This window comes from Typopeltis vanoorti, chromosome 20 (genome assembly GCF_054136105.1).
Source record: "Typopeltis vanoorti isolate ZY-2024b chromosome 20, IOZ_Tvanoo_1.0, whole genome shotgun sequence".
In the NCBI taxonomy this organism is placed as follows: domain Eukaryota; kingdom Metazoa; phylum Arthropoda; class Arachnida; order Uropygi; family Thelyphonidae; genus Typopeltis; species Typopeltis vanoorti.
Window position 1 is genome coordinate 16,251,188 of NC_143568.1, and position 19,784 is coordinate 16,270,971.

General features: G+C 33.5%; 1 protein-coding gene across 7 annotated transcripts in view; it reads left to right on the plus strand.

Annotated features, from left to right (window-relative positions):
* LOC150095252 (uncharacterized) overlaps positions 1 to 19,784 on the plus strand; it is a 542,725-nt gene that overhangs the window by 428,109 nt on the left and 94,832 nt on the right. For all 7 annotated transcript variants that reach the window (XM_090410531.1, XM_090410526.1, XM_090410528.1 and 4 more), the window contains one exon: positions 12,175 to 12,285. In XM_090410531.1, the coding sequence (XP_090266657.1) occupies positions 12,175 to 12,285 (111 nt within the window). The remainder of the gene's footprint in view (positions 1 to 12,174; positions 12,286 to 19,784) is intronic.

A 19,784-nucleotide genomic window follows, 5' to 3' on the forward strand; every position in this document is an offset into this window, starting at 1 on the left:
AGTGTGTTCCTCAACAACCAAGTAATCCTATGTGCAATCTTGGACACCTTAGCAATGTGTCCTCTGAACTTCATCTCCCTATCTACCAATACCCCTAAGTCCCTAGCCTCATCAATCTCTTGGAGTACCTTTCCATCGATGTAGTACACAGCTGGTAATCTTTTAATCCCAAAATGCATGACTTTACACTTTTCCACATTGAACTGACATCCAGTTTCTTTTGCCCATTTTACCAGCTTATTTAAATCCTCCTGCAAACTTTCAACATCAGCTTGATTTTTTATTGCACTACACAACTTTGCATCATCAGCAAACAACTGAATATCTCCCTTTAAGCCGTTTCCTATATCATTTATATACAAATGAAACAACATTGGCCCAAGCACAGAGCCCTGAGGCACACCACTGGTCACCTGCCTCATTCTGGACTCGGCTCCTCCATACACCACCTTATGGTATCTCTCCCTGAGCCATTCTCCTATCCATATCACCAATGGGAAAAAGCTAAACTTTTACATAGATCTTTATTTAAACATGAACGTTTATACAAAGAAAGTTCTGAAGCCCTACTACACAGACCAAACCTAAACCGCAACGATGTTCTTACTATTCCTAAAGTATGGGAAATTATCATACAAAACTGTGTTAAATAATTAACGTGTTTTTTTTTTTTTTTTTTTTTTTTTTTTGTACTACTTTAGTACGTTATGCACGTTTTCATGAGATTCTATTGTGCCCTAACTGTATGTTATTCCTAATTTTTGTTTAAATACTGTACTGATGATGTCCTAAGATACTTAGGATGAAATATTACAATTAAATAATTTTCACTGTGATTTATACGTGTGTTTCTTCTAATTATGAACGCACCACAGGTTTCGTTATTTAAAAAAGTTTATCTGTTAGGAGATTTACCTGTATTCTTAAAAATAAAGCTATCTAATATGGGCATTACTCCATTGTTTACCTACAGAAGTGAGATATGGGCAACAACTAAAAAACAGAAAGACAGGTTGTGTATGACCCAAAGAGCCTTAGAGAAGAATGCTTCACATTACAAAATGGAATAAAATTAAAATGATAGAATTAGAGAAATGACTGGAGCAGAGTATATTATGAAGTATTGAAAAGCCTAGAATTCGAGACAGGCTGGTGTATTAGTAAATTGTCAGAAGATGGACAAAATGAAAAACTGAGTTGGATTCAAAAAAGAAGGGAAAATCACTAAAAAACAAGATGGAGGAATGATTTACAAAGGTATAACAATAGATTGTGAACATTGGCTAAAGACAGACAACTCTAAAGTTAAAGGGAAGCTTATATCCAGCAGTGGATGGAAAGAGGCTAAAGAAGAAGGAGAGTGTATCTTGCAAATCTGTGGAGGTGCCATGTAATAATATTAATAACTTCTCTTTTTCAGTTTAGCAGTGGATAATTTCATCATCAAAATCCTGATATTTATCTCAAGGACTTTATTGTGTCTCGATTTCTGTTTTCTCGAATCATGTTTTGATTCTCATCGTGACGAGAAATCTTTATATATGGGATTTATCAATTGAAGGTGAGTTAGCTGATCTCATACAGAGATAGCAAAGTTTTTTCTCCCAGAAACTCAGGGTTTTTCATCCTGCATACAGGCAGGATGAAAAACCAGATGAGAACACTCAATTTATAGAAAAAAAAATACTGTTGGTGGTAGTGATGTATAGTACATGGCATTGGTGGTAGTTGTGTGTAGTGAGAGAATTAAAGTAGTAGGGAGACACAGTTTGATATTTGGAGTGGAGTGCCCTCTCACGATGAGTACTTGGACTCCTAGGTGGTGTCATGTAATAATAATATGATAGTACAAGATGAAAAGTTTACGTTAACGCTAATCCTTATTGACAATTTTCCTCTAATGAGTTGAAATTCCTGTTGCTTGTTATATCCATATGTTTTAATTAATTACTGGCAAAATCACATAGAAAAGTAAAACACATTTATAAAATTACTTACATTTATACGACCATATTGTTTACCTTGAGACAAAACATAGAGGTATTTTATTTTACAATCGAAATAAGTACATAATAGAATTGAATTGAAGCTAGTCATTTTTTATAAAGTGTTTTACTTTTTTACATGTTTTTTTTCCCTTCCAGTAATTAAAAATTTTTTCTCCAAATTTTGTCATTCTTTTTTTGATAATGCCAAAAAATGCCAAAAAAACATTAAATGTAGTATTGTAAAAATTTCACCTAAATGCAATATACTTAAGTTTTTACAGTGTTATAAATTTAAAAAATGTTGATTTTTAAATATTGTTCTTAATTTAAATTTTGTTTACATGAATTAAGTAAATAATTCTGGCTTATAATTCATGATTACTACAGAATATCCACATCCCAGCAAAGGCATAGTTAATAAAAACTTCATTTAAATTTTCTTTTAATTTGATGCATTATTAGATTATCCTTTCTTTCTTTCTTATCCTTCATTGCCAACCTTCATAAGCCTACACATGTAGGCCAATATATACATGCTGACTCTAATAATAATATTATGATGGTACTGCATAAAAAGTTTACAGCAATGCTAACCCTTTTCAACAGTTTTCATCCAGTGAGTTAACATTCTTGTGGCTTGTTGTATCTCCATATTTTTTAATTAATTACTGGCACAGAAAAGTAAAACACTTACCATCACCTTCACAATAACTTGGGATCATTAACACCTCAATAACAGAATTGTAAGAATATGCTCTTAAGAACTGTAAGAACAAGCTCCTAAACAAGAATTACAAATTATTAATAATGCATTTATAAACAATGACTATAGCAAGAATACCATGAATAAAATTCTTAAAACTTCACCAAAAATGCAAATAATGTAGATTAAAACCATAGCTATCCCATATGTTAAGGGAATAAAATAAACAGAATTCTACACCATTACAACCTTAATGCTACCTTTACATCTCCAATAAAATATAAAAAAACATATCCAAATCCTTCAAGAATCATCTCCTTCCCTTGGCCTACCCTGGGGTATACAGAATCCATTACACCTGCAACTTACCTTATATTAGTGACAACTAGATGCACAATTCCAATCTGTAAAAGAAAATGCAAACGACACATTAAGTTTAACTATTTTGGTAAAGCAGGCCTCTCAGATCACACTCTTAACATCCTATACCAAATTCGTTGGAAAGATATCTGTTTCTTATATCATACAAAAGCTTGGTATAAATGCAAATTCAAGGAAGCCTGTGAAATTTTGATCAACCATCCTAATCTAAACAATAATGGTGGCTTAAAAATCTTAAGAATTTGGATTGCACACATTTAGTCCACATAAGTTCTTTCCAGTTCTCTAGCAAATCCTTACTTTAGGACTCAAAGCAATAATTTCAGTCATTATTGGCTGCCATCTATACTGTTTCATGTGAGAGTATGTTGTTCTCTAGCTTAATATTAATATATCTCTTAATGATTTGTAACAGGACTCTAGCTTTGATGTAGTACTTTTTTTTTTCACCAAAGGTCATGGCAGTAGTGTTAATAGTTGACCAAATTAGTGCGACTCGATAGATTGTAATGTGACTTGTTTCTTTGTGTGTGTATATGTGTGTACTCCAGATGACAACCTTGATACGAAGATCAAAACATTGAGTGATAATTTTGGTGTATATTAAACTAAAGTTTTCCTATAAAATGGTAGTTGTTTCCATAATTTTTTAATAACAAGATTAGAAGGCTATAAGTTTTAATAATGGCAAACCATGAGCAGACATATAAATATAAAATTAATAATGGAAAAACTCACGTAAAAAGATTATTTAATAGTATAACTTTAATGCCAAACCTCCACGTCCTAATTTTTCTTACTCTGAATTTAAAGCATTGAAATCACTTAAGAATAACAATCATTTAATTATTACAAAAGCTGACAAGAGGAAGGCTGTAGTTATTCAAGATAGGAAGGAATATGAGAGAAAAATGTCTCTATTACTCCACGACTATTCAACTTATAGGCCTCTTACATTGGATCCTACGGAGTCAATTGAAGAAACTTAATTCTCTTATAGATAATGTATCTACATGGAATGGAGATCAAAAGAAAAAACTTAAAACCTTCTTCGGTCGTCCACCTAGATTGTATTGTCTTCCGAAAGTTCATAAACTAGGCATTCAGTTGAGGCCAGTTGTAGATTGTATAGGTTGTCCCACTTACAAAATTTCAAAATTTTTATCAAATCTTCTCACTTCTTCAACTAGAAGAACTGATACTTATATAAAAAATACTTTGGATTTCAAAAATAAAATTTCAGATCTTCATTTGGACGTTTCGGATATCATGATCAGTTTAGATGTTGTTCCTTTATTTACAAATGTTCCTTTATCTGAAAGCATTGAATTACTGCAACAGGAAATTTCCTTCAGGCATTGTAAAAATATTTGATTTTGTAATACATTCTGGTTATTTTTCCTTTAAAAATAAGTTGTATCAAGAAATTGAAGGACAGCAATGGGCAATCCTCTTTCTCCTGCTATCTCCAACTTCTTTGTGGAACATTTTGAACAACATTTCTTCCAGACCTACTCATTGGTTCAGATATGTCGATGACATTTTTGCTATATGGAATGGCTCTTCTGGTGAACTTCAACAGTTTCTCACTAAGTTAAATGCACTTCATCCAAGAATATAGTTTACCCTAGAAGTGGAATCATATAAGCAGTTAGCCTTTTAAGATCTTCTAATTCTTTGCCAACCAGATGGTAACCTACATTTCTCTGTCTATAGAAAGAAGACTCATATAGGCCATTATATCCATGCTGAATCTCATCACCATCCCAGTCAAAAGGCAGGAACTATTAAAACACTGGTTCATCGGGCCCACTCCTTTTGTTCTTCAGACGATCTATTACAGAATGAACTGCAATATATTACTTCTTCCTTTCTAGCTAATGGATATAAGAATTCCTTCATCAAAAGAGCTTTGAGTAGTTTTAATATGTTTTCCTCTTCAAACACAGAAGAAATAACGTGCATTCCTATCCCTTATGTACAAGGCATCAGTGAACGTGCAGCAAAAGTTTTAAAACCACTGAATATTTTTGTTGCCTTTTGACCATTCAGAAAAATCTCCACCTTTCTCACTTCTCTTAAGGACAAGCTTCCACATTTAATTATTCAGGTGTTTACCAGATTCTTTGCCCTTTTGGATTATCTTATTTTGGACAAACAGGAAGATCTGCCTCTATTCGGCTAGAAGAACATCAGTCTTATATTCAATACCTTGAACCTGAACAGTCTGGACTTGCAGAACATGCCATCATCACTAGACATAGAGTTCATTGGAAAAAGACAAGAGTCCTTCACAAAAGTCGGTTCCTCGTGGAACGGCTTTATAAAGAAACATGTGAAACTTTACTTCACTCTCCTAATTTAAACAGATCTGATGGTTTACGTCTATCCCCTTTATGGGAGATAGTACTTTATAATTCAGCTAATCTTTCCTAACTTTTTATTGTATATATAATTTTTTTTTCTTTTTTTGTTAGGAAATTTATTGACCTTTTTAGTTACCTTACACTAGCTACTTAGGTGCCACTTTTTGGAATTGTCTGTTATTGTTTAATTTGAGCTTAAAATGTACTGAAGATGCCTGTGACACACAGGCAAAAATTATACTATTAAATAATCTTTTTACGTGAGTTTTTCCATTATTAATTTTGTATTTATTAGAAGGCTATGTTATACAGTGGTAGGACGATTTAGAAATTGTTGGTTTTGCTAAGATAAAATGTATTACTAAGAAATGAGCATCATGGCCCCTTAGTGCAGATCACTTCGATTGAATTAAAATAATGTTACTGTAGATGAACCCTCCCCACACATTGCTTTGTTTTTAATCAAAATTAAAAGCATTGAGCTCAACTGTATGTGATATCAACCATGTAGTTTAAATACTCTGGTTAAAAATGACATAGTCTGTGGTTTCTAAAAAATCGTTTTTAATGTTATTCCAAACTTTGTTATTATATATAGTCATCAAGACTTCTCTTATTGACCAAACAAGCTTTAAAATAGTAGATTCAGTACTAAGAATGTCACTTAGAAATAGATTCATCAAAGGGGAGAAAAAATCAACTGAAATACCTTATAGCATCTGAGAATGGCAAACATTTATTATATTCATACCATAATTAATAGTAATAATTACATAATAGAACAAATGCAACAAAAAAAAATGGTCCAAAAATTTTTTCACATGGCAAGTACTACCTTCCCTATTATTATGAAACAGACATGCATAGTAATGTATATTCATTTGCAAAGTTATCTGGCTACACTCTCACCAGTTTACAGAGAAAACTTAAAGATTTAAATTTTGTGCTTCCTCAAGGTTCTTGAAGAAAGAATTTATTATTGAATCAAACACAACTGGAAGGGGATCTCACATTAAAAAAAAAAAGGTAGTAAATAAATTTACTGTTGTTAATAGTAAAAAAAATTATCTGTATACCAAATTTCCTATCCCCCCTTATCAAATTCATGAAATCAAAATAATACCATCTGCAGAACTGAGAGAAAGTGATATTATTGTAACGAAACCCTTACTGTATGTGTACGTTCTCCAGATCTTGGTACAATTGTGTTATTGAAATTATCCATGTTGAAATAAATCCAAATATTATTCTGTATTGTTGTAAACCCACACATATAATTTTACAACATGATAAAATGTTAGCTAACTGAGATGTATTCCCAGATAAACAAGCACCGTTTTTCATCAAGTAACCATGATAAACAGTGAAAAATCAGCTGCTTGAAAAACTTCAAACTCAATAGAATTCGAGATATGTACTGTCAACATAAGCCACTAGTTGACAGAGAAAGGAAGGAAAGATAAACTTCTTGAATGTCAGGCAATTTCAAGTAGAGAAGATGTGGGAAAATTTCACAATAGGAAATTGGTTAGTAAGATTTATTTGTGCCTCTTGTAACACAGAAGTTCTACTGGGGAAGAAGTATTAGAATATTCAGTTCATTACAGAGAGAAAAGCTGAACTTTGTTGGGGATCTAAACATCAGAGCAAGGAGTCAGACAGAGCAGTAATTCTCACGGGTCTCCTTAATTGAGCTATATCTTTCCTTAATCCATGCTTTATTTGTAGGAAATAGTTTCTATTAATAGTTGAAGCATTACAGCCTGTGTCGGATAAAATATTACACTGGAATCCTTGGATATTTCCTTTAATCTTCTTCATTGACTCAAGGGAGTTTTTGATAATTACTGCATTTTCCATGAGGGATATATCCGAAATTAGAATCCCATGTGTTGTTGGAGTATATTCCTCCAATATAAGAGCAATTTCTGGCAATATGTCCAGTTTTGTTGCACCAGAAACATTTAGCAAGATCTCTAAGGGTTGAGAGATATTCTTTCCTTTCCTGAGATTGAGAGGCAATGGGCATTTGTTGATTAATGCCCTCTAATCTTTGCATCACCTTATCCAGACTTGTTAATATGGGCAGATTTTGTCTTTGTATTTCCTGTTCTATCATGTCGTTGATTCTATCTGTTGAGAGGTTGTGATTCTCATGAGATTTTAAGGTAATAGTTGCTAGTTGTGCCACCACTTGATCAAGGTGATTTATTATTGGTTGCTGCAATCCTTCTACTTCATGGTGAACCAGGGTTTTCACTTCCTCCATTAATTTCCTTTTGTTAAATTGATCTTCACTGTCTGATACTTGATTAAGATTTATGGAATTTTCCTCAATACTTTTCTTCCTTCCTTTCTCCTTTTTATTCTTTCCAGTTTTGGTTATGTTAGAGGAACAATCAGCCTTTTCTATGACATTTATATGGCTTAGATTGGATGAGGGAGAAAAGTCTCCTATCATTTGCTCGTTTTCTTTCACAGCTTTAAAACACTTCTAATGTGGTAATTCTTTTCTTGTAGGCTGTTTCCCTTAATTCTGGTCTAATACCTTGGCGGAATTGTTGGAATACAGCCCTATCTAAAAATGAGGTTTATCTACACTGGACACATTTAAACTATTGGAGAGTGTTAACATACGATTATAAAAGTCAGTAACACTTTCCTTATCTTTCTGTGTGCCCCTCTGTAGTTTCCACAGATTTGGACCAATATTTCTTAGTTTAGAAAATTGTGATATCAAGGCATCTTTAAATTTTTGGTACTCTAATGTTCTTTCAGTATGGGAGATGAGTACAAAAATGTCTTTGCTTTACCCATTACTATGTAATAATATCAATAACTGGAAGTCAGTCCAATTTGCTACATCTCTAAGTTTTTCCACAAAAAAAAAAAAAAAGATATCACCTCGTCAGATTCCTCTCCCGAAAATTGAGGAAATACTTGCTGGGGGTTTACAGTTCGGAAGAATTCACTATCTTCCATTCCCGTGCTAGATGCAAGAGCCATATTAATTTATTAGTTACAAGTTTAATTCTTATAATCTCAATTCTAAAACCTTTTCAAATACAATTCCTTGCCTGACTTGCTCCACAACCTGCTCACCGTGGTTCACTTAACTCTAATACTAAGGTTATAAGGATTAATTCTTCTTAAAGAACTACAAAAACTTAATCGCTCAACTAATATTAGTGAATCAACATCCTGTCAACTGCGCCATTTTGTTGGACCCTACTTTTTACTCCGATGTATATTCTAGTTGTTGATTGACTCCACATTCGATCACACAGAATATTTATTTTTAACTGCGCCACTCTATGTTCAAATTTGCATGAGCAATGTTGAAGAATCGATCATCAATCAATCTATGTTATTACTAACTTAATTTTAGGCCGAGGCTCTCTTTATTATATAAGGTTCCTGCTAAGATTCGAATTATTTTAATGAGCAGTGCGATGAAAGAAATCAGGCAAAAACAAGATTCGATTCAAATAAAAATATTTAAGGCAGTGTCACATAAATTTACATCAAAGATCTCTAGTAGGGAAAATACAGTTAAACAATAATGAAGTTTTCATTGAGATATTAGCAAACTACTCAGCTGAGTATATTAATTACGATTAGAACTTATGTATACAGATTCTATTCTTATTATCAAGGATTCCTATCACAACTTTACTCTGATTAAAATTATTATTCATTATAGTTTAAATATCAACTCAGTTTAACCATTCAGAATACTTATAAAATAAAAACCATCAGACATTCATTTGAAGATTTCAAAGTTCTATCAACCTAGCAAAATAGTTTGCAGAATTTTCAGTTTCCGATATTACATTAAGTTTCTTACAATGGCTTCTCTATATTCTTGAACTATTAATCTTGAACTATTAATAGTTCAAGATTGAACTATTAATCCATATGGTACAATATTTGGCACATCAAGGGGGAAATGTCTCACTACTGCACACATTCTATCTTAAATAGTTAAATACAGCAATAAGGATTAAATTATGTTCGCTGGAAATAAGTTCGCTACTTCACACTAGGCATAGAAAAGATAATCTTACCGGCATAAGCAGTATAGCTTCTTCACATCGAGAATCCAATGAACACACCACTTAAATTCTTCTTTACTTTCACTTTGAAACTACACAAACTTAAAGGAACCTTCTGTTTCTGTAACTGATTAATAGACTCGGGAGAATATATCCTTTTGCTCTGGTTCAACTTAACTTCCAATTTCTCTCTTTTCTTATTCTTATTATCCTTTGTCCTGCATTAATTCACTGCAAGACAATAGGAAAATATAATAGAACTAGAACTCCGAAAAAGGTAAGTCAAAGTGCCAAGCGATTCCCAGTCCTTCCTATTCCGTTCACGCCATACCAATCGGCCACCTTCCTTGCCTGTTTCCTACTGTGTGTGTCTCCTTTTTTTTCATGTACTGCTTATGACATCCTCTTCTCCTTTTCTGCCAAAATCTGGTTCTAACCAGTTCATATCAAACTGGCTTTGTGCATCCTGTACAGTAACACGTGCTAAGGCATGCGCTAGCTAAAAATAACATAATTTCTCATAGCAGCCAATCAAGTGTTATCTTAAGGAATTTCCTGGATACATTAAAAATGCACATATTACAGTTTTTAACATTATGTTAAAGGAATTAAATTCACAAAATAAATGACATTTTAATACACAGTTTCTCATAACTGTAATCTATCCCAAAAATATATAAATAAATAAATATTGATTAACACAACTTGAAAGAAATTACATAAATAGCATATTATGAGCATGAGACTATTAGTTTAAAAAAAAAAAGAAAATTTGCTCAGGGAATGGAATCGTAGATTATGTTGGACTCTGAATGATGTATTAACAATTTCCATTTCTCTTCATTCAGAATCCAACAATCCCTATTTCAGAACATTAAAACAAAAAATGCAACAACCAAAAAAAAAAAAAAAATACAAAGTACAGGGAAACCAGAAATAGCAGTTCACGCCATTGAACAGAACCATACCCCGGAAATCGACAAGGCCATAATAATAGATATACAAGAAAAAAACAGTGCTTAGAATATTGGAAACAATAGCCATAAAATGTAACAAAAACTCAATAAACATCCACTGGCCCTACTTATCTCTGAGAATTGGAAGCTCCATAACATAAAAATTAGGTCACGACTCCGACCAATAGGAAATAACACATATATGCCAAAGACATAAACACCAAGCTGGCATGACACAGCCTCCGCTTCTCCCATGAGTTCTGAAGACAATGCACTGTTGAAGCGGCTCATACCCCATTACTCCCACTCTACCCCTGATCTTATCCCATCATATCCTTTCCGTTCCTAAAAAAATTTCTATTTTCACCTCCCTCCCAAAGTATTCTCTGCCCATCATTAATAATAAAAACTGGGTTTTTCAAAAAGTTCACATATCCCTTGCCTCACGAATAATTCTCCCACATCTCTCTACTCCCACTTTATCCGCCTCCCCCCTTTCCTTTCAATCATACTGCCTTCTTTTAATAGCAGGTGAATGTATTGATATATCGCCATATGCTGGGATGCCGCTGAATAAGACAGTCAGCAACATCCTACAAAAGTATGCCCGAATTTTTCCTCCTATATCTTCATATATCTGTCTATATAAAACATCAGTAATGCCCTAAAATTTGAGTAAAAAGCCAATGACATTATAAAAAGGGCACTCCTAAACAAAAGGCTAAATAGCCATAAAAATAATATTTATTAGAGGAGTAACATGGAGTATTTTTCCAGAAATAATACCTTCACAGAGATAGTATCACCATGATGACAAACTTGGAGAGTTATAATTAACAACATAGTGAACTATATTGTCAGATTCCTTTTATACAAAAAGGAATGCCAACATAATTTCTACTTTTGGTAAGATTAAAGAAATGATTCAATCCCCATGATTATGTGACATTGTTATACCTAGTCATTCTCCTATTTGTAATCAACCTAAGATGTTAAAAAAAAAGTCACTTATAATTTTTTAAATTACGAATTTACAATCTAAACTTTTAAGTATTCTAGACCCTGAATTATATATATTGAACTTGGAGATTGAAGTCACATTCATCTGCAACACTGAACAATCCATTTTTGTCAGATATCAATAAAAAATATAAACTTGTTAGTTAGAAACAAATCAGTTTTAATATTACTCAACACAAGCTCTCATATTGCTGTTGCAAAAGCCATAAATGAAATGGTTATCAGCATACTCCTTGCATGCTATTTTATTTAACTTCAAGAACTTGAAAACTAAATGGTATAACTAGACTATGATGCTTGAACAGTGCAGCAGTGCCATAGTTAGTAAGCAGTTGAATTGTGAAATGACTGTCTCTCTCTGACTGAATGTCATTGTGAACTGTTCTGGCATGAAATTGCAGTGATGGTTTTGCATATTTCTTTTGGATTGTGACAGACAAAGCAACTAAGAATAGCAGGAGGGCATATCTCATAATTGTATTCTTGTGGCTGGTTCGCCTATTTTCAGGATGAAAATCCGCAATTTCCAGAAGAGGGGGGGATACCATATATGAGACTGATAATCCTCTTGGGATACACTCTGATATATTTACTTTAGGAGTGGAATATAATAAAATCAAGTGCAGACTAACAGATAATAATGAAGTTAAAATTATTTTATGTAGGAAAATACTCATATAATGCATAGTAATATTTTCTTTGAAGATGAGAAAACAACAGGAAAGATTTCTCCAACTTCAAGAAGAAAAACAAAGAGAGAGAAGGAGGAAACGTTATGGAGCAGTATTACAGGAAGAAAAGGAACAAGGAAAAGAGGTGATTACTTAATATAATTTTTAGTACTTTTTTTTATTATTTTTTCATTTATTTTTTATTTTTTTAATTATATAACCAAAGGGTCAAAACATCATCAGATTCCTGCCATGTACCCTCAAGGCGGGGGGGGGGTACAAGATATGATAGTACCACATGAAAAATTTACATCATTACTAACTTCCTATCTACAATTTTCCTCCAAATCAGTCTGTTCCTCTCAAGACTCCAACTTTATCAGATCTTATATTTCTATCGTCTAAGGCACTTTGACCGTATCTATCCACCTATATCTTGGTCTTCCTCTAGGTTGTTTTCCTGCCAACCTGGTAGAGAACACTTGTTTTGCTAATCTTTCCTCGTCCATTCTGTTTAAGTGACCATACACCTGACATTAGTTCTGCTAACGCATTCCTGGATGCTGACAATGTCAAGTTCTTTCCTAATATCCTCGTTTTTAATATGATATTGCCATTGATGCCACCTATTCAAACCGCTAATCTTTCTCAGGACTCTTATGCAGTCTCTAGTCTTTGGTCAAGTGTTTTACTTCTGACCCAGCTCTCAGATTCATAAGTTAAAAACTGGTTTGAATACTGTCTTGTATACAGCTAATTTAGTGTTCTGACTAATTTCTCTCTTATTCCATATGAATTTATTCGATTGAATTCCTGCCATACCAGCTTTGTTGATTCTGTAGTCTATTTCCATATTTAATTTACCATCTTCACTAAAAGTCATACCTAAGTAGTTGAAATGTTTTACTTGTTCTTCCACAGGTTCTCCATTCACAACGCTGTTGACATTTTCAACGATTCTGCTTATTTCGTTGTCTTTGTCTTTTTATTGCTGACCTTCATACCATATCTCTTACAACAGCTATTCAATTTAGTCAGAGAATCTTGCAGACTTGTAGTGGATTTATTTAGAAATATAACATCATCCGCATAAAGCAAAGAGCTGACATTGACATCTCCAATTTTGATATCATGTTTAATACCACTTTCCTTCATAATGTGATCCATATAGATAATGAATAACAGAGGGGATAATGTACATCCTTGTCTCACACCAGATTTAACATTAAACCATTTTCCTGTACTTCCTTCAATTCTAACTACTGACTTACAGCTCAAATAAAGACTGAGTATTGCTTGATATAATGCCCCATTGACACCATATAACTGTAGCACATTGAATAGCTTCTCTCTTGGCACCTTGTCATATGCCTTTTCCATATTGACAAAACTTAAATACAGATCTTTGTTATATTCCCATGATTTCTCAACTATTTGTCGTAAAGTGAAGATCTAATCTTGACAGCCTCTGTTTGGCCTGAATCTAGCTTGTTCTTCACCAAGCTTTTCTTCCACAATTTTTCTCAACTGTTTCTCGAGTATACTTGCACAAATCTTACTAGGAACACTCAGTAGGGAAATACCTCTGTAATTCTTACATTAAGTTTTATTTCCCTTTTTATATATGGGTACTATGAGAGCTCTACTTCAATCATCGGGAATTCATCCCTCTGTCCAGGCCTTCTGAAACATGCAGTGCAGCCACTGTAATACTTTTATATTACCATACTTCAGCATTTCTGGTCAAATATGATCTGCTCCTGCTGCCTTTCCACATTTCAAGCTTTTGATGGCTTTTTCTACTTCCAGTATGGATATGTATTCCTGACTGCATGCCTGGTCAGTGTTTTTTACCACTATGCTATCACTGCTTGTTTCATTTAGCAATTTTTCGAAGTAATTACTCCATACTTCAAGGATATCTTTTTCTCCTGTTTTCATGTCACCTTTATCATCTCTAATTCCTTTTGCAGCACTCTTTCCTCCATTTCTAAGCTTCTTCAACAGCCTTCAGAATATTTTACCACCTTCTTGGTATTTATTTTCTATGTTCTTACCAAAGACCTCTCATGACTTTTGTTTAGCTAGTTTTACACAGTGTTTAGCTTTCTTACATTTGTCTCTGTATTCTCTAAGAGCACAAGCTGACTTATTTGCCAAGAACTTTTGATATGCTTTCTTCTTTTCCTTCACTGTCTCTTTAACTTCCTGTGTCCACCATGGAGTTCTGATTTTTCTATCCTTGCAGACAACCTCACCACATGCCTCTCTGGCTGAATCAATCAGGGTTTTCTTCAAGGCTTGCCACTGAATCTCCAAGGTTTGGTCCTGTTCTCAAACTCTTTCATTTTTTCTTCAATAATCTTTGTGTATTTTAGTCTACAGTTCACATCTGAGAGCTGCTCAACTTTTATTCACTTTAAAACTTTCTTACATGTTCTTCTTTTCAGTATGAAATTCAATTTTATTCTGCTCAAGACTAAATAGTGATCACTTCCAATTTCAAATCCTCTGTACACTCTTGTGTCTGTACCAGGGAGAAAACATCACTATCCACAATAACATAGTCAATGAGATTTTTCTTATTCCTTGTCTCTTCTCTCCATGTGAATTTGTGCACATTTTTATGTTGGAACATGGTGTTAGTAATAACCAGTCCATGTCCTCAGCAGAAATCCAACAGGTATTTGCCATTATTATTAGCTTTGCTCTTTTCTCCAAATTTTCCCAAAATATTTTTGTATGTCTGACAGTCATTTCCTACTCTGCTATTTAGATCCACAACAAGGACCAGCTTTTCCTTTTTCATTGTGTCAGTTTCTTTCTCTAAAGCCACAAAAAATTCCTCCACTTCTCCCTTAGTAGAACCTTCTGTGGGACCATAGGCACAAATGTCTCATTGTCCAGTTCCCCATTCTGATTTTTGCCCACATCACTCTACTTGAGGCTGCCTGCCATTCAAGAAGATTAGTCTCGTATTTAGTGTTGAATACTATAGCTGCTCTTTCTTTTCCTTGATTGTCATATCCTGAATATAACATTTTGTATTTATTGCTCAGAAAGCTCTCGCCACTTTTTGTCTTTTTTGTTTCAGTCACCCCTATTATGTCGATCTGTCACTTATCTAATTCCTCGGCTAGCTCCATTTCTTTGCCATTCAGGCCTCTTATGTTGATAGTACCGATCTTTAACTCTGGTGATGTTGAATTGGGGTGTGCTTTCAGATTTGTTCCAGTAGCTGACTTTTTGCTTTTTGTCCTGGTTCCCTGGCGAAAACAACCGGGGCCTTGTTTAACCGGGCGATGCCCCAGCTGGTATGAAATTTTATCATGTTGTACCATCATTTTATATTTCCCTCTAAGCCAATAAGAGTACAATTTGGTTGACTAAATCCCAAATTGCCAGCCCATACTGGTTTGTTCAGTTCAGTTGGGTAAATACCCAAGAGGGTGCACCACGAGAAGGTGAGGATTGGACATTAGGTCAGAATCCTTGGTCGGTTCTCTGCATTCTTTTAAAGGCTATGTGGAGGTTTCCTCTTAGTTATACAGCTTTGACCCTTAAGCATCCCGGGTCAAAACATTTCAGTATAAAATGTTTACATGAATTAACTTAAGCATTGGCAGTTTCTTAACATGCGCAAAGTTTGTGCTAATACCAGTATTACCATCCTTCCATTTTGGTGTAAATTAAAACAGAAGTTTCTAGTGAAGTCTGACGCATTATACTCAAATGAGTTTAGTACTAGGATGTGAGAAAAGCAGAACTGATTACATAAGATCATATATGAAACTTTTAGCTCAGAATTGTGGTCTCCTTTATAACATTTTAAAAGTTGTAGTGAAAAAGGGGAAAAAAAAATTGAGTTAAGTCTTCGCATTAAATAATTCAGAAGTCTTCAACTGTGTGTAATTTTCTAGCTACAACACTACATTGGCTTGCACTTTAAAATATTATCAATAGTATCAAATAGAAGAAGCCATTAACACTCACAATTAATGTAATAACATAGCTGTTTTACCTAGACATCTACCTAAATTAGAAATTAAGATTACTGTTGAATGTGGGATCAATGAACTACCTTCCATAGTTGCTAAACCTCCTTTCCAAATGTAAACCTCTGTAAAATAGTATTCCACCCAATACAAATAGCAGCTCCAAAGATGTTCAGCATTAACAGGATTATTATAACAGTGGATAAGGGTAATGCTAATATCAAGATTATTATAACTAGGGCGGATGAAGGTAATGCTACTGCTACTGTCATGATGAATCAAACAGAATACAAAAAAATAAATAAATAAAATAAATATTTTAAAAGAATAACTTAGCAGATACTGATTACTACAAATATTCAGAAATATACCAAAAATTCAGAAATCCATTAGCTCTTCCCTCCCTCCATCCAGGAGTCAGTAGTATAGAAAGTCCCACTTTAATGGTATGTGGTATATTTAAAGATGTTTTGATATTCACATCTTTACCAACATACCACTAAAGTAAACCCTTGATTTGATTAAGTTCAACTTCTTACCTGACATTTTTTGAATTATTTAAGTCAGTTTGCAGTATATTCTAGCTATTTTGTATGGAAAAGAAAAACATATCTGAGAACCAAGCATTCAACAGTTATATACAAATCTTTAGTATTTCTCTCTGTGTTACATGATTTGTTTGCCATTTGTTCCCATTTCTTAGACAACATTGTACATTTCTGGTGCATTTAAGCAGCCAGCTCATTCACCAGAAAATACACTTCACAAAATAATAATAATAATAATCAGATAACTCTGATCTTGCTAGAATACAAGTCACATCTTTCAAATGATTCGTTTTCTTTTTTCTGTTTATAGAAAGCCAACACATGCACCACACATACTAGAAAGTATTATAAAGTTGCAATATTCCATCTCAGCAATAAGGCATCCATATTAGGGTTACTTGTTTCATTAAACATGTTCCACGCAGTATCATATCTAATGTAGATATGATACTGCATGTATCTAACTTCCTCCCACTATTCTAAATGAAGATCTTAATGCCACTTTTCAACTGTAGAAGAAATTAAAAAAGAAATTAATCATGAAAGAAATTAAGACAAACAATACTTGGGTGGAAAGTTTGAAAAATTGCAGTCACTATTCAAAAGCCAATTGCAATTATTTCTGAAAATGAAAGTTTTTAGCCAGTACATTCTTTCTATTGACATATAGCTGTGAAACATGACACTAAATACGAAAGATTCAAAAAATTAAGAATAACACAATCTAGTATGGAAAGAGTCATGCATAGTATCACAAAATTGGATCAAGAAGGAATAAGTCGAATAGAAATCAAATCAAAGTCTCTGACATCATAAAAAGAGTGAAACAGCTGAAGTGGCAATAGCTGAAGAGCATATTGCTCAAAGACAAGATCAACGATGGACCAAAGAAGTACTGGATTGCATTCCACAGGAGGAAAAGTGACCACAATGGCAACCATCACAGCAGATTGATGAAATTGTCAGATTTGCAGGAGTGACATGGAAAAGAAGTCTCATTAACAGAAAAACAGTCTTGAAGTTATCTTGGAAAGTCCTTTATCCAGTAATAGATTGATAATGGCTGACAAAGGGTCTTCTACTTGCAACTTAACCTAGTGTTTACAGATGTGTAAAATGTGTTTACATGCAATCAGCATAAACAATCAATCACTTCCCAAATATCAACATGTATTGCTATATCAGTTTATCAGAAATTTGGGATATTATTTTATGATATAACTCTCATCTGAAACAGTTCTGGCTACTCTAAATCCAGCCATAGAATTTCATGATAGGACATTAGTATTTTTGTTATTTTACTACACTATCAAATTGTTTATATGATTAGCACCTCAGTTTTTGTCACATTTGCTCATTTGCTCTGATTATGCAGGTTTGAAATAGTCCCAAAAAATCAGCAGCTTAGTAAATTACCACATTGATTTTGTTCTTGTATTGTTTTGTTTATATTAAAGAATTAAAATGAATAACTGCCAACACCTAACCCTTTCTCATTATCATCATGATTTGTGTTGGATATGATAGTGCTATATAATTATGCATTATTACTTGCTTCCTCTTCAGAATTTTCTTCCAAGAGATCTCCATTGTGGTCCCATCTAACATTTCACTTTGCCGTCTTCCAAGGCATTTAACTGCATCAATCCACCTCAATCTCCATCATCCTCTGAGTCTTTTTCCTGCAATCTTGGAAGACCAAACACCTATTTTGTTAGCCTTTCCTTCTCCAACTTTTCACCTTTGCACATGGTTTTTGTCTTTGTATTTCTGAGAAAGAAATAACAGTGAGATTTTAGTGATTTTACATCAGACCATCTTCCTGTACTTCCTTGAATTTTAATAGTTGATTTCCAATTCAATTATAGCTATATACTGCTGTATATAATGTTCCATTACATCTACTTTCGCAAGCATTTCCACAGGATATAGTGAAATTATTCAATTTTTTTATTCGTCCCAGATATTTTCTTTGTTAAAGTAAGTTTTGCAGCCAAGTTGAAGGAACCATCATAGGAAGTCCTCTCTCTCTCTCACTTGAACTTCTATTTAGAACATTTAGGAGACATCCTGTTCTCATCCATACATCCTCTGCCTTCATTTTGGGTTCATTATATAGGTATTTTTGCGATCTGGCCCTACAATGAAGAAACATTACCTACTTTTTTTTTATCTAATATAAACAATCTACATCCAAGAATTAAATTTAGTATGGAAATAGAAAAACACAACAAATTATCCTTCTTAGATATTCTCCTCCTCTGCTCATCATCAGGTGAGCTTATTCCATTTATCAAAAGCCTACTTCCATTGGATACTTCATTCTCAACATAAATCTGCTCAATGGTCATTTTAGTACAACTTACTTGCAGTATGCATTCTACACCTCAACAATTATGGCATGAACTCTTAAACATCAAACGATATATATGAAACTCGGTGGCTTCTCAGAAAGGATCAGAAACAGTCATTTTCAACTGTTATAAGCTCAAAACAGTAGAGAAGATTATCAACCATTTTTCTGCAACCTCTATTAGATGAAAAGACTCATTTAGAATTGCGATCCTGTACATTAAAATAATTTTAGAGAGTATATTTCTCATACCTTGAAGATGTTTAATATTTCCACAACTTTCAAGCTTATTAATTCAGTAAGCTCTCTGATACTATCTCCAAAAGATAAAATTTCATCTCTACTACTACTACCTGGAGTCTATTCAGTCCATACAACTGCAAGTTATTCTACTTTGGGGAAAAAGTCCTATTTGTTTCTGTATGCCTTTCTGAACATCTTTCTTATATCTCTAATAAATGCAATGAATGGGGGATATAAGAAAGGGGGATCTAGCAGAACATGTTATTACTAATACTATCCACAGGATCCTTTTAAACCATGTACATATAATTTTGACATTCCCACCCACACAGTGTTGTAAACTTATACTAGTGTAGTTTAACTACTATAACAGGGTTTAATAATCCTAGAACCTGGCTGTAGACCAAAATATGGTACTCTTTCAAGTTTTTTTCAGGCCTCCACAAAATCATGTTAATGATCTCACACTGGGCAATAAAATTATCTGTGACCTGAAGACATTCAC